The 16,462-nt window shown below is 40.6% G+C and overlaps 2 protein-coding genes across 3 annotated transcripts in view; one reads left to right on the top strand and one right to left on the bottom strand.

The window, feature by feature from the left end:
- The window catches only part of VEPH1 (ventricular zone expressed PH domain containing 1), a 147,844-nt gene that overhangs the window by 103,019 nt on the left and 28,363 nt on the right, over positions 1 to 16,462 (bottom strand). For both annotated transcript variants that reach the window (XM_077827020.1, XM_077827021.1), the window contains exon 4: positions 945 to 1,111. In XM_077827020.1, coding sequence (XP_077683146.1) covers positions 945 to 1,111 — 167 coding nt within the window. The remainder of the gene's footprint in view (positions 1 to 944; positions 1,112 to 16,462) is intronic.
- Positions 10,076 to 15,812, top strand: PTX3 (pentraxin 3). Its single transcript, XM_077827235.1, has 4 exons — positions 10,076 to 10,205; positions 10,658 to 10,919; positions 11,028 to 11,188; positions 15,030 to 15,812. Exons 1-4 carry the CDS (start codon positions 10,076 to 10,078, stop codon positions 15,644 to 15,646), a joined length of 1,170 nt encoding a protein of 389 aa, XP_077683361.1. The 3' UTR covers positions 15,647 to 15,812.

Below are 16,462 nucleotides of genomic sequence, written 5' to 3'. Positions count from 1 at the left end.
CATTAAACTTCCATGGACTTAAATTACAGTAATTAAAGAACATTTGCAAAAATCTGGCTCTTCGAAGATTTTTTGCAAATATGTAGTATTTATAGCAGCATATTATAGCAGTATATTTATATTATGTAAAATAGTTACATTACATTCCCTAACTCAGTAAAAATGTCAGCATTCTGAACATTTTCCTGGCAATTTGACCATCTCTTTAGCAGAGCTGAGCAAATAATTGGCAAAAAGTAATTTATTTGACAAATTCAGTGTCCTTTTCTTCTTGCAGAATATCCATGGGAAGGTAGTAATTTCCTTGCATTTTTTCAACCAGCGGCTCATAAATTTACTACATGGATTGATCATAAATATTCAAAATTTGAGCTGTGTTACTTAGTTGTAATTGGTTGAATAAGCAGCATGGTGGGGTTCCTTGCCTGTCTGACTGAGTGAACAAACGCGTCCAGCACACACATTTATCCATTTGAATTTAAAGTTCAATTTCCACAAATATTCATCCAGATCACTAAAGTGTGCTTTCCAGCACCATTTTTGTAGATAAACCTCTACTGCTCAAATGTTTTCAGAGAGCAAACACAAAAGAGAGTGTGGCTGAAGCAAATTCATTTACCAAATCAAACAAATAGTTGGACAAAATGTTTGCTGCATTGTTTGAGCTTTAGTCCTGTCTAATAGATTTTTAGTGTGGGGTCACGAACAGGTCCAACAGGGTCAGGATCACCTTCTCTTTCTTTATGGCTACTTGCAGAGAGTCCCAAAACCCTTTCTGTTGTCACATGGGAGCCTCCTGGTATGGGAAAGGTTGAGAACCACTGACCTGGTACATGCAGTACATGGGACATTTTACTGTACTGTCAGGATGTTCTGAACAACATAAACTCTCCAGAGAGTGAATAACCTTATTCCACTGGCAATGTCTGGTATTATACATTTACCTCAGGTTGCTTTCTCCTTGCCACTATCTGAAATAGCCTTAGAAGGTGGTGTTGTTCTGCTTGCTCTAGCTGAGACATCAGTGCCACCAGCTCTGTCAGATGGTTGTTAATTGGCTGTGGCCGCTTTTCATACACAGAGGGCAACACACGCAGCAACATGGAATTTCCTGTTAACAGAGTGAAAATAGAGAAATCCTGAGAAATATGTTTCAAAGCTTTATCTGCCATCTTGGCCTTCTGATACCAACATCCCTATAGCTAGATACCTCCATACCGGTGTGGCATGTTAACAACTTTGAATTTCTGAGAATCATGGGGAATACAGAAAAACAAAACAAAGTCCACAGATGTACAACATGTATATTGGACCAAGAAACCAAAGAACAAATTACTGAAGGGGAAATTTCACTAAGTGAAGCAATATGGGGAAAATAGAAAACATTTCCTATTAATCATTATTTTCAGCCTTGAGTACAAGTACCAGTAAATGAAGACTGGCTGATGAGATCTCAGATTTGGGTGATATTTAAGTGAGCCCTAAAAGACAGACAGAGTAAGTGTAGTTTTAAATGAATCTGAAACAGAATGCACAGTAACTATTTTTCTCTTTTGCTGAGAATAAAACACTAAAACAAAACAACCAACATATGGAAACAGTATCTGGTTATTTAAAGAAGTAAACGAGCATGAAGGTGAATTTGAACATAAGTGGTTAGGGTGCCATTTCCAAATGTCAAAGGGAAGAGATGAGAGAGTCAATCAGAGAGAGACATGCAAAATACTCTCACACATTTTCTAGTGTTTGAAGATGTGCCTGCACAATTTAATTTGAAACCAAGTCTCATATAGAAATGTATAACATAACAAGCTATACATGCCGGTCTTGGAATGTTTAAGTTGCATTTGCATGACATATGGAAAACATCTGCCTATCACTATATAGTATGGATCCACTCTCTAAATCCTTTAAAGTATTTAAAGTCTCTGTGGATTTGGTTTCCAATAGGAACTGGCATATTGGCCTCCTGCTTTTTCTCCCATTTTAATTTGTGCTTTGTAGCTATGGAAGATAAACAGGCCACTCACTGGATAGTAGAAATGGTTCATATGTGTTAGCTGAAAAGCCAGCAGTTAATACACTTTTACAATATCAAACTCACGAAAGACACAGTAAAAGCATAATCGAAAACTGACTATGAACTAAAAAACTAAAATGCAACTTTGAACAGCCTCAGGGTTATTTTTCATTGTGCCAGCTTGCAACCACCCACAAAGGCCATTACACGCACAGAGAATACCTCCAGCCATGCCCCCATCTGGCCCCCTACTCTGGAGTGGAGGTAGCATAGAGCTAGTTACATCAGTCAGGAATTCTTGGTTTCCCATATAGGGCAATTTTAAGAAAGCAGAACAAAGGGGACTTGGCAGGGTCTAGGATATTACCCTATAATTATTCATCTGTGGTTACTGAAGATTTCTCAACCATCATCAGAAGTGATGTGTTTTATATCCATCATACACACTAGGAAAATGTAAATCCCAGCTTGGTATTTCCCTCTCTTCCACTCTTGTGCAGCTGGAGGGCCACCCAACTTTCACTTTCTGCACCAGAGTTTGTTTCATGTGGTCCATGCTGTAAATGTTTGTTAACCAATTTGGAATCCTTCAGGAAGAAAGGTTATAAGGGACAGCCATAAGAGAAAGGTATTTGCTAATGAATTATCCCAAAGGAATCAGCAGACAGAGGGACTAGTTCAGTTTTGGGTCATATTCTATCCACATTCTTCGTGCAAAACTCCCACAGATATTAGCATGAGATTTCAAAAGCACTTAACTCATTTAGAAGCACAAATCCCATTGTAAATTAATGGGAGCTGTGCTCCTAAAACAGGTGCTTTTGAAAATTCCACCCAGTTAGACTTGCACTGCAGATTAAGGGCTGCATGTGGCCTCTTTATTCTGTAACAGGCATACAGCTAAATACCAGACAATAAGGGCTACCTTTAAAAGTGATGCATAACATTGAGGAAATTGACCAGTATAGCTACAGCTGAATACCTGGTACAACTAGGCTGGTCAGTTTCCCTGTGTAGACAAGTCCTTACATGTTGGTAAGTGGAGCTAGCCCAGTTTCAATTTACATAATGATGGGCCAGAAGAGGACAAGTTATACTGACTTAAACTTCCCTAGATTTACCCTTGAGTTTGAATATGAACCTACATTTGTAATGATTAGTGTAAAGGAGTGTGCCAGCCTGGTGCTCACTTTTGTGGCTAAGGTTGGCACTGCAGCTTACTTTCTCCCAGGTGAGCATCAAACCTTCCCTGTAAAGGGAGCTGGGAGGTCAGAACCAAAAGTGACACACTGATAAAAAATAAGTGTGTTCCCTTTAATCAAGGGTAATAGCAGTTCAAGTGACCCTTAACTCACAACTCCTGGTATGCAAACTCCTCAAGCAACGTCTCTGAGTCTGTTCAGGTTAGTCTTCTGGAGCCTGGGAGAGCAATCACCACCCTTGGCAAGCCAGATGACTTCTGCTCCTGCTTAAACAGGTCAGTACTAAGACGGACCAGGGAGACTCCTTGATTACGTCTAGGCTGTCCTCACTGTAAGCTCCAGGCTGACCCTTGCAGGGGTAGTACCCTCATTCACAAGTAGATTAAATAGATTATATTTTCTCCTCTGGACTATTTAGTTCTTACAGAAATAGATCCTGCATTCTTTCCACATGCACAATTCCTATTTACTTCAAGGGGAGTTTTTCCATGTCCAGGGAATGCAGGATTAGACCCCTAAATCCTACTAACTGGTCAAATTCATTGATGGTAACCTTAGGGAAGCATGAGCTTCTTATGCTCCTGGACAAAGAAAATTCATCCCAGCTGTGAAAAAGGGGCAGTGGAAGGAATTCAGTGGAGAAAAGACAAAGAACAACAGTGCTCGAACAAAAGGCTAGATAGCTGTCACAAATGAGGCCTGGTCTATATTTAAAAGTTTTGCTGGCATAGCTATGGGTGAAGCAAATCACACCTCCAATCAATATAGCTGTAGCTTATTTTGTTCAGGGAACTTGTATAAGCTATATCAGGAAGAGAGTGCTTTTGCCACTAAATTGGGTTTCCCAATATAGCTATACCAGCATACCCCGTCTAGCCTAGACCAAGGCTGAGATGTCGTGGGTGTGCCATCTTAAATCACAGCTTATTACTTGTTGATGATGTGATATCAGTTATCTTAATTAATAGTAAGTATGCAGTCTGGGGAAACAAACATTTTAAAATTCAGGTGCATTACAGTTAGTAACACTATGAGGTAGCAACTCTACCTGCTGTACACAGAGAGTCGAATTTTGCCTTGGATTCTATACATCTGTCTTAGTTATTTATATGGCCCTCATCACTGCAGTATCTGACTGCCTCTCAATCTTCATGTACTTAACTTCACAACACCCCTGTGAGGAAGGAACGTGTTGTTATTGTCATTTTACATATAGGGAAACTTTACGGTTAAATGACTTTCTCAAGGTCAGACAGGAAGTCTATGCAGAGTACGAGTTCTGCTTGGGTCTCCCAAGTCCTAGTCTAGTGCTCTAATTCCTGGAACTTCCTGCCTTTCACCCATGAAACCACTCTGAACTCAAAGGTATTGCCCAGGTGAAACTGAAGGTAGAATTTGGTCCAGTGATCTAAAATCATAATGAGAAATTGCCTGAGTATGTCCCTGACTAAGACAAATATAAAGAAAGAGAAAAGTTAAACTAGAATTGTCTAGATTATTTCAGAATAATATTTAAATGATCTCACTGGCTAGGTGTATGGAATTGCTTTCTAAATTGCATTTACAAAACAATCGAATAAACTGAAAGTACAAAGTAGCAAACAATAGACACAGACAGGACAGCTTGTCCTTGCTCAATTTATAGTTTAAAAAGTAAATTAATCCATTGTTTTCTATTATCCTGACCTGAAAATGGTGCATTTAGTGCTGAATTTGTGATGCCTTTTTCTTGTGTGTGTGCGCGAGGGGTATAAAATACAGCAGCCTTTTTTTTTTCTCGAGCTCAGTACAGACCAGCAGAGGAGGCAGGCACTTGCCCAAGGACTTTACTTTTGTTCTTGCTTGTTTTGGTGGTCTCAGTCTAAAATAAAAGTCTGAACATATTGGTCTGCTCTCTGTGAATGGAAAAACATGACACTGGATATCATCATTACCCTTTTCTTCAAATTCGTACTCCCACTTCAGTGTCATGTAAGATTTTCCAAGCGATGACACATTGTAAATTGCACAATCCGGTCAAAAACCACCATGCAATTAGGGATATTTTATGGCTGCAGTTAGGCACGGGAGAGGCTCATGAAGCAGCAGGAGCCCCCAGAGCAATGCAGCACATGCCCCATCCCACTGCGCTGGCCTAACTCCGCTGGCTGGCCTGGAGCCATGACTGCTTGAGAGTTCACCTTACCCCTTCTTCACTGGAGAGGCTAAGGCTAGCAACAGCATCCGTGTAGCCCCTTGCCTGCTCCCCGTAACATATTGTGTTTTGTCCCTGTGCCATGCAGCCCATGCACTCATCCAGCAGTGTATAGGACTTGTAAAAAATACACAATACAGCAGTTCGCTGTAAGTACAATAGTGATAAAAAAGAGTGCTTGGAAGCTGCACTATAGTGTTTTAAAACTAGTTCTGTATTAGACTATTATTTTAATGTATATGTATGAACTGAAGGCAAAATTGTCATATGTGGGTGCTTTAAATTTGGCACCTTAATTCTTATGTAGGCATGCAAATTCAAAAACACTGGCCTGTCCAATATGTTATTCACCTGGGTTTTTTATTATTTTGACAGTTATTTGTTAGTTGCATCAAGGTTAAGGTTAAGATTCTGTCATGGGTATTTTTAGTAAAAAATCAGGGACAGGTTGTGGGCAATAAACAAACATTCATGGAAGCCCGTGACCTGTCCCTGACTTTTACTAAAAATACCTGGGGTGGGGGGGACAAACAGTTCTGCTAGGACTTATAACTACTCCAGTCTCGCCACTGCTCCTGCGGCAGGGGCTGACTGCTGCTGTTCCAGCCCCCCGGGGGGCTGACCCAACCCCAATCGCTGCTTCAGTGGGCCAGGGACTGCTCCTCCAGCAGGTCCAGGGCTGGCCCCCAGTCAGCTGTTCAGTGGCCTCGGGACTGACTGCCAGTCAGCTGTTCTGGGGGCTGCTGCTCCAGGGCTGGCCACTGCTCTGACGGCCCCAGGGCTGACTGGTGGCCATCTGTTCTGGAGGTCCTATGACTGACCACTGGCCACAAGTCAGCTGTTCTGGCAGCTGCTGCTCCGGCTCTGCCCCAGAAGAAGTCATGGAGGTCTGTGACCTCCATGACAGATCGTATCCTTAATTATGGTAGCTCCCAAAGGTGCCAACTGAGATCAGGGCCCTGTTGAATTAGGCATTGCATATGCTCACAGTGAGAGATGGGGAGAGAGACACAGAGTCTTGATGTTGACACAGCATAGAATTAAGCAGCAAGCTGCAACTTTTATTAAACTTTAACACAAGGGAGGGGAGCTACCCGCCCATCACTCATACTCTCCTATACCAGGCATTTAATTGGTTCCAGTGGGGAGGATTTACAGGGCTCCTCAACATATAACCCCGGAACCAGATTACAAGGTTCCTTACCACAGAAGCCAGAACGTGGGGTAGGCTCTCCTTAGCCTATCCCCCAGGACTCAGTTCTCCGAGCCCTCCCCTCCACGAGGGGGACAGAGGGCGCAGCAGGGTGGGGACCTGGGCCAACAACAGCCACAAGGTCTGACCTCGGCCTGCAAAATGCACAAGGTCTCACCCTACTAACACAAGCCCAAGGCCCATCACCAAAATCCCAGGTCTTTTACCTCTGGGAATGCTTCATTTTATTCTGCTAAACACACTGGTAACTGGCCACAAGTTGCAACAAATCAACACAACCATCCCAATCCCTAAATTAGGAACCCTGCACATTCTTACTTAATCCATTGTGGCTTGCATGTTCTGTGAGGAAGGCAAAAAGCTCCCTGGTCCTCTGCCAATTGGCCCATGGAAGAAAAAATTCCTTCCTGACCCTCTGAACAGGTTATCGGCTAGACCATAGAATCTGTCAGGCTGGGTTCCCATTCCTAGTTCAAGTGGGTAAGGTAGGCTGCTGGAAAAGAGCTGAAAGAGGCTCCACATGGCTCCTGCACTGAGCTAAATCCTGGGAGGTGGAGAATGCTGACCAATCAGCACCCATCACCCCCAGCTGGACTCCTAGGGGAGAAGCTTCTTTGTCTCTTGGTGAAAGTCTCCTGCACTTGCCGCTGGGACTGTCCCCCGTTCACTGCTGGCCCCATCAATTTTCCCCGTCCATTGATGTGGGTAAGTGGCATTTCTGGTGCTTATGAAAAGTGTAACGTAATGACAAAGAATGCCCAGCAATTTGCTTACAGGTACAGGGTTACATATTGCCTTTGTTCCACATGCAGAATTCCCATTGATGTCAATGGACACTGTTATGAGAGACTCATTGCAGAACAGGACCCACAGAGTGCTGAGCTGCCACATAGTTCTCTCTCTCTTGCTGCTGAATCAAATTTTAGTGAAGAGCAGCATTTAGTGAAGAGCCTGCCCAAGAATAAATACCTTCATTATATAGCAGGGTCTGCCCAATGTATTCTCCTCAGCTAAGATGGATCTTTTTCTTATGATTGCTGAAGATTACCAAAAGGGTCACAGAAATAATAACCAATAGCCAGACACCAGTGGATAGTAATACTTAACTTCATACAGTACATAAACAGACAGAAAAGGAGTACTTGTGGCACACCTTAGAGACTAACCAATTTATTTGAGCATGAGCTTTCGTGAGCTACAGCTCACTTCATCGGATGCATACCGTGGAAACTGCAGTAGACATTATATACACACAGAGACCATGAAACAATACCCCCTCCCACCCCACTGTCCTGCTGGTAATAGCTTATCTAAAGTGATCATCAAGTTGGGCCATTTCCAGCACAAATCCAGGTTTTCTCACCCTCCGCCCCCCCCCGCACAAACTTACCCTCCTGCTGGTAATAGCCCATCCAAAGCGACCACTCTCTTCACAATGTGTATGATAATCAAGGTGGGCCATTTCCTGCACAAATCCAGGTTTTCTCACCCTCCGCCCCCCCCCCCCCACAAACTCACTCTCCTGCTGGTAATAGCCCATCCAAAGTGACCACTCTCTTCACAATGTGTATGATAATCAAGGTGGGCCATTTCCTGCACAAATTTTGTGCAGGAAATGGCCCACCTTGATTATCATACACATTGTGAAGAGAGTGGTCACTTTGGATGAGCTATTACCAGCAGGAGAGTGAGTTTGTGTGTGGGGGGGGGGGGGGGCGGAGGGTGAGAAAACCTGGATTTGTGCTGGAAATGGCCCAACTTGATGATCACTTTAGATAAGCTATTACCAGCAGGACAGTGGGGTGGGAGGAGGTATAGTTTCATGGTCTCTGTGTGTATATAATGTCTACTGCAGTTTCCACGGTATGCACCCGATGAAGTGAGCTGTAGCTCACGAAAGCTCATGCTCAAATAAATTGGTTAGTCTCTAAGGTGCCACAAGTACTCCTTTTCTTTTTGCAAAGACAGACTAACACGGCTGTTACTCTGAAACCTGTCATAAACAGACAGATACCACAGTCATTGGTTAACCGTATGAATAAGGCATTGGAAACAAAACTCATGTCCTTCCATTCCATAAAACACAGGCCTCTCACTTAAGATACTTTCCATTAACTCTCACTATTAGCACATTGCTCTTCTGAGGCCTCTGGCTGCTGGTGGGATAGACCATTCAAAACTGAGAAATGTTTGGGCAGGACTGACATTCCATGCAGCCAGGGCTATTAAGGGATCAGACTGAATGTGAATTTGACAGTTTCGGTGTATATAGATAGTGATGTTGCTTTGTCAGAAAGAGGCTCCTTCAAGGTAAGACGAGGATGTTAAAATAAAATAGGTTGGAAGCTAGGCTAGGAACAATGATTACTTTATCTTGCATCCTTCTGTTGCTTTTTCTGCTACCCTTCTGTAACCCATCGGCATGAAAGTGACACCCATTTTGCATAACCATGGAATGCCAAATTGATGCAAGTTATGCTCTTTTACCACATATGATCATTTATAACCATTCTCTAAGTAATTTATACCCAATGTGCCACTTACACCATCATTATGTTACCATTGAACTTGACTTGAAGGGAGGACACTGAAACAATAAATGGTTCAAACACTTTGCAAAGTGTATCTGAGTAGTTTTAGACAGACGAAGGTAACCTATCTACCAAAAGTTTCATATAGCACCTAATAGTAAGCAACAGTAATATCTAAGCACTGGATGAATAGCTAATCCAAGAGTAATCCACTTGGGGTTTTTCAAGTTAATAGAAAAATGTTGGTATTGTATTTTAGCATAAATAGTCCAATCATGCAGCTGCTAAGCTAAAGTTACTTCTGAAATAAAATATTTGTAGTGACGTTACAACACATTTCTATCTAAAACAATTCCAGCTATTTTAATTTTTCTTCCAATCCTTCCATGACCACAGAGCTTAACTTTAAAAGGAATTTGTAAATAGGTAGGGCACAGAACTCCTTCCATTACAAAAGGGATGTAAAATAGCACAAGATAGTAAAATGCTTATCCTGCTTGTATCCATCAAATTCACAGTGATTTAGTTCCCCTTGTTCTCTTCTGTCAATGCTACCACTTCATGTTACAGAAGTCTGGTCTCAAAGGAAAAGTCACAGTTGCAAGAGCAGTTTTCCCCATTCTTTCCCCTCCTCTCGTTAATCCACCCACACTGTAAACATTTAAGGCTCAAGATTGTGCAACTTGCACGCCTCCCCCTACCCCTATCCAAAAAAAATAAAAGTCAGAAGCACTCTTCTTACAGCCGTGGCACAAGCATTACTCATTCATTCAAGATCAGGAACTCCAGGAGTATTTATTAAGGGCTTTCTGCATCAGACTCTAATAGTCTTGTCTCTGCTCAATTCTGAGAGACCTTTAACTCCAGAGGACTCAGAGACTTTTAGGAAACAGCTGGAGTATGCTGTTTCAAGAAATGCTTTCTTTGACAATTCTACTTTGTGCTTTCTGGTCTTCCTCCTCTGCTTTGAACAATGAGGACTATGATCTCATGTACCTGAATTTCGAGAATGAAATAGAAAGTATAGTTCCTGCTACTGAAGAAAGTAAGTGGATTTAAACTATTTTTGTGTTATTAAACACAAGATAGCAGTTTCTATAAAAAACAAAGATAAGCTATTTAAATCACTTTCTTTGTTACTTAGTTCTTGTAACAGTTATTGCTAACATACCATTTTTCAAACAAAATGAAAGTGCTTTGTAAAAGCAGATTATTTAACATAGACAAACGATGCAAATACTTTAGCATGTCCCTGCAAAATCTCTCTATACTCCTTATTTTCCAGTTCTCCCTTCTAAAAGAAATGTTGGAAATGTTGCTCTGATTCTTAGAACAGCTAAATTACACATTGCCTTGTTTTCTGTTTTAATTCTTAGGGAAAGCACTGGTGGTTTAGAGAGCATAGGCAATAAATGAAGAGAGATTTTATTAAATAACTCCTTTGTTTGAAAAAAAATGAATGAAGAGAAATATTAACATCTGTGTCTTGTACTTCAGCTATTTCATGTGACTGTCAGCAAGAGCCCACGAAATGGGACAAACTCTTCATCATGCTTGAGAACTCACAGATGAAAGAGAACATGTTGCTTCAATCCATTGATGAAATCCTTAAGGTGGAACTGCAAACTCTACGAGCAGAAATGATCCAGTTTGTGGCTAATTTTGCTGGCACGTGTACCACCACCATTGAGAAAGTCACCTCCCGAGTCTTGTCACAGGTGGACCAAACACTGATGAGGAACAGAGATCATATTCAGGAGTCCAAGACGCTTCATGAATCTGAGCAAAGAAAGATTCTTAAAGAGCTTCTGCAGCTGAGCCTCAACGTGTCTAACAGACTCACCCAGCTGGAGAGTGTTTGGCAGAGGACAGCTAAAGTGGAGACAGGTTTTCAGCCGCAAGATAAATCCAGTTACATGGGCAGAGGGGACAATTTCATTTTGAACTCTCTGAGGGAAGAACTACAGAAAACAAGAGCTGAACTAAAAGGATCGCAAAAGTGGGCAGCTCAGCACTTACTGCCAGCTGGTAAGTCTATGCCAGGTAGCATTTCTCAGAATTCTCTCTTTTAATACCCTGTCCAGAACAGCAATATTCAATATCTCAGCTAAACATTCCTACATCAGGGCATGACCGTAAAGAGACAGTTAGAAACAAGATGTGTGTGCAGTGGGGAAACCCACTAAGCTTCCATAAAAAAAAGCTGGCCGGCTTTTCAAATTTGGGGACCAAAGAAGAATCTAGTCAAAGTTATTATTAGAGTAAGTCAACTGTGATGCTGAGGCTAGGAGAGGCTTCCAGACTAAGGCTGTGACCAACGAGCAGTGGACATATTTTAATAGACTAACTTGTGAAATCTTGATGTTTTCTTGCCCTTCACCTTCCCAGCTCCAGATTTCCACCTAAGTTCACAGAAAGCTTTCATTCGCTCCATATACTGCCAATCTTTACTTTTTCTAACCCAGCTGCTGCATCCTTCTCACCAATTCTAGCTGTGAATTGGAGCAGATGTAGACCTGAAAGCACACAGACAGTGTCAATGGGCAACATCTAATCAAATGTCATGCTTCTGGACAAATACTGATCACCCATGGTGGGTCAGGAGGGAACAGCTTTCCCCATGTATCTTGTATATAGGGTTTTTTCCTTCTTTTGAAGTATGATGTAGTGATGGCAGTTAAGGTCTGGATACCATGCTAGATGGACCATGTGGACTGAGCTAGTATTTCAAATCCTGTGTTCCAGGCTTTCCATACACCACTGTATGGTACCTGACTGAAATAATTAGAGAAATGTAGGGATGGAAGAATAGACCCCCTGTATATTAATAACTAAAGAGGTGTGTGAAAAATTACTACCAACATACCACAACTCTTTCAAATATAAAGCTCAATCTATTGAATATCTATAATTCCACCTGTTATAAATATTACCAATATAATGATTTTATGGGCCAAATTTTCCAACAAGGACAAAAGGAGCATGGTACAAAAATGCATGCCCATTGGAATCACAAAACCCCATATTTGTGTGTGCATATGGGAAGTGTGGTGTGCAGTTACACAGTTTGTGCTAGTGAATATACAGTGATGCTGCAATGTGAGTTCTTACAAAAGTAAGTACCTTTTGTAGGCACACCTCTTACAGCTTTGAAAATGTAGCCATAAATGCAAAGAGTAATTCACACCTGAACCTATTAAAATAATATTAAGGCATTTTATAACCTTGAACAAAATGTATCCTATGATGGTAGACCATGAATTCAGCTTTAATTTAGAATAGCTTTGTAAGCAGAAGCAGGGAAAAAATAGGATATAGTGTCATATTAATATATGTCAGGGAGGGGAGGGTGACAGGGGCAAGGATTACACTGAAAGAATGCAACCAGCAATATTTTCCTTTTGCTTGCACAAAAATGTTGTCTTTTTCAGAATTAACATGATGGTTCAGCATTATTCAAGTCTATCCCACAATATGCCAAACTCATACTACGAAACAAAAGTGAAACCTCTCAGTCAGTTTTCATTTTTGCATATTTGTACCAACCACAGAGCATTTAACAATCACATTCCAAACTCAGTTCCACTGGTGTAAATCCATAATAACTCCATAGACTTCATTGGAATTACTCCTGAATTACATCTGTGTAATTGAGGCAGACTCTTCTCTATATGTTTTTACAGAAAAAAATCCTAATATGATATAGAATAGTAATTAAATATAGAAATACTCCGTAGGTCTCTCTGGAGATCTTTTCCAAGAGACTTTTCAGCAACTGGTTTTGATTTCTCACATCTTGAATTATTGCCAGACCTACTCTTGAGGGATTTTCTAACCACACTTTTGTTGTTCTTCTATGAAGCTGGTTTTAATTTTGTTTAGCCCTCGATAATAAAGCCAGAAAGTCTGCTCATTAAAAAGCTGTTTCAAGATAGTATTCCTAATATTTTTAAGTAGTGTCTATCCACAGTTGCCTCCCCACCCTATGCCCCCCGAAAAAAAGCCAATGAAAAAAAAATTATTGTGCTGAAAGTTCAAAGAAACCAGCATATGAAATAATGCAGCAGTCTAATCCTGGAAGGCAGAAAGAGTCCTTCATTCATTAAAGCAAAGATTTTAAGACATATTTTAGACATTTTAGCTTCTATCGCTTGTTTAAACAGGAAATGAGTCAGCTTAATTGTAGAAGGGGCCTCTTTTACCTTAAGTCAACTGGAATATTAATGTACCATATATTAACTAGACAACAGTATCAAGAATGTCAAATATGCCTTTATTATCATTAGTTACTTTTCTTTCTTGAATGGATTTCTGTTACTGGCCATCATTAATCTAATTTTTGTTATCAACATACTGATCATCACTGATTGGAGATGGGAGAAGAGCTTCTTAAAAAATGGATCTTTTCAGTTTATTTTATATTAATTGATTTTGGGGGCCCAATTTAGTGCAGTTGAAAGTTAATGACTAAAAGAATTAAAGCAAAGTTCGGAGCAGGCAGGCAGTTTTGGAAGTTTCTCTGCATGCCTCTGTCAATGGTCCCCACACATGCCTGCCTTTCAACACCTATTGCTCCAGTCCACTCCAGCAGAGAACACCACCTGTGACAAATTGTGTGAAAATATTATGGTGTGGATAGAAACTCACAAGGGACTGGGATGAGCGCACTGAGCTTGGGAACTAATCAGGATTTGAATCTAGTCTGAGTAGGTGAAATGTTGTTCTTGTAATGTATTGTGTGCCAGATTCTGTTCACAATTACATCAGTGTAAATCTAGAATAACTCCTCTGGTGTCAGTGGAGTTGCTCTGGATTTACACTGGTATAACTGTGTTCAGAATCTGCATGGTAGGCCTCTTTGTTTCCGCTCCTTTCAGGATACACTTTCATGCAAAAATATTAAGTAATAAACTACAGTATGTTTTCACTTATAATTGTGTTTATCTGACTCATAATGTCTTCATAGTATATCATATTCAGAACATGGGAAAATTTTCAAAAGCATCTAAGTGATATAGGAGCGCAGGTCCAATTTTCAGAAGTGACTTAGGCACTTATAAGCCTAAGTCTCTTGAAAGTCAATGGGGTGTAGGCTAGTATGTCACTTAGGTACTTTCCAAAATTGTAGCCATTATCTAATATGGTAATAGACTTTATTGCTCTTTATAATGCATATAGTATGTGATCATGACTATCCAATGCCTGGGTTTCACAACTATGGAAGAAATTTCCAGCCATTCTAACATTAAGATGAACCTGTAGAGGCCACTGAGTTCCTCCCATGCCAACAGCATTGCTGTTTCCATGACAATGTATTCCTAAGGAGAAAAGAACACTGAGGCACTGGAATAAATTGCCTTGGGAGGTTGTGGAATCTCTATCATTGGAGATTTTTAAGAGCAGGTTAGACAAACACCTGTCAGGAATGGTCTAGATAATACTTAGTCCTGCCATGAGTGCAGGGGACTGGACTAGATGACCTCTTGATGTCCCTTCCAGTCTTATGATTCTAAGGAGAAAAAAATACGGAGACTAAAAAAGAGCACACATGAAACAAAACGTGTCATAAACAAAGTATGTCATGGGCCCGGGATGCTGTAAATTTTTTATAGCAACTTCTTTTGGAAGACCTGTCTAATCCAAGCAATCCCATGGCAATAAAATGTTCAATGCATTCATTCTATCATCTATTCCTACAACATACTGTATGGTATTGGGATTTTCAAAGGAGCCCGACTCCCTTTGGAAATCCCAGCCTAAAGAGGTAAATTTATGTCAAGAATCCAAACTGTGAATGTACAAATACTTCACCTTTTACTGAAATTAGCTGGGGTAGAATAATACTTCTAATTCTGTTTTTTTCCCCTAGGGTGTGAAACTGCAATTTTATTCCCAATGCGTTCCAAAAAGATCTTTGGGAGCGTTCACCCAACTGTTGACATGATGCTCCAATCCTTTACTGCCTGCATTTGGGTCAAAGTGACTGAGGTGCTGGACAAAACAATCATATTCTCCTATGGCACAAAGAGAAATCCATATGAAATTCAATTCTATCTCAGCCATGACTCTGCGGTACTTGCTGTAGGTAGTGACCAGAACAAGTTAATTGCCCCAAACACAATTTCTCCTGGACAATGGGCTCACTTTTGTGGCACTTGGAGCTCAGACAATGGGACCATATCATTGTGGGCAAATGGGGAGCTTGTCGCTACCAGCTCAGAAACAGCAGAGGCTTATATAATTCCAGATGGAGGAATTTTGCAGGTAGGCCAAGAAAAGAATGGTTGCTGTGTTGGAGGTGGTTTTGATGAAACTTTAGCTTTTTCGGGAAAACTGACTGGCTTTAATATCTGGGATAGAGTTCTCAGCAATGAAGAGATAACAGCGCGGCCTAGAGCAGAAGATTCATGTAATATCCGAGGCAATGTTGTTGGGTGGGGAGTCACAGAGATTCTGCCACATGGAGGAGCTCAATATGTTTCCTAAATACTGAGAAACTAGATCCTGAACCAAAGAATGAACCAATAGGTACAAACACACAGAGCCCTACAGTCCTGAGTGTCTACATTCTTAAATAAACCTCAAGAAAAAATTGTATTTTAGCTTACAAATGAAGCATTGTAGAGATTGGATTTGATCTCTGTCTGCTGTCCTGGCCAAACACTGAAAAAACACATCAGAGAACGATATTGGAAATGCTGTTCTTAAATATAGATAAACTGCTATCTCTCCAGCTGTGTTTTCAGATTCATAGCCAATGAGAGCTATTTGTAGACACTTGAGAGCAGAATTTGGCTCTTGCATTCATTGCTAAACTAAACACATGCAAACAAATAGCTGGAACTGCTTTTATAGAACTAACATAAGACGGTCGCATTTTCTGGGGTTCCCCATTTGTTGCTTTCATATTGCTAATGCCACTCTTACAGATGAACCATCTGAGACTTATAAAGTAATGTTTGTTTTTTATTACTCTTTGTTACTGGTAAGTACACTATCATAAAGTAGTGCCTTGTTCAAAACATTACTTATGCTATGGATTGACCTAACGTATGCCTAGACATAGTATTCCCCATAATAATCCAGTGTTACCCTTTGAGAAGATGCAGCTGTATTATATTGTAAATGAATTTTGTAATAATTTTATTGAAATTATTTTTGTAAAGTTGTCTTGTAAATAAAATACTTTATCAAACTGATACTGCCTACAATTTCTCACAAGGATGAACGCTGACAGTAATACAACATTGTATTCTGGTTTTCTCATCAAAAGATTTGTTTTTATTCACTATGTAAAAGAGC

Source organism: Eretmochelys imbricata, chromosome 9 (genome assembly GCF_965152235.1).
Source record: "Eretmochelys imbricata isolate rEreImb1 chromosome 9, rEreImb1.hap1, whole genome shotgun sequence".
Classification (NCBI taxonomy): domain Eukaryota; kingdom Metazoa; phylum Chordata; order Testudines; family Cheloniidae; genus Eretmochelys; species Eretmochelys imbricata.
This window is presented reverse-complemented; position numbering and strand designations above follow the sequence as displayed.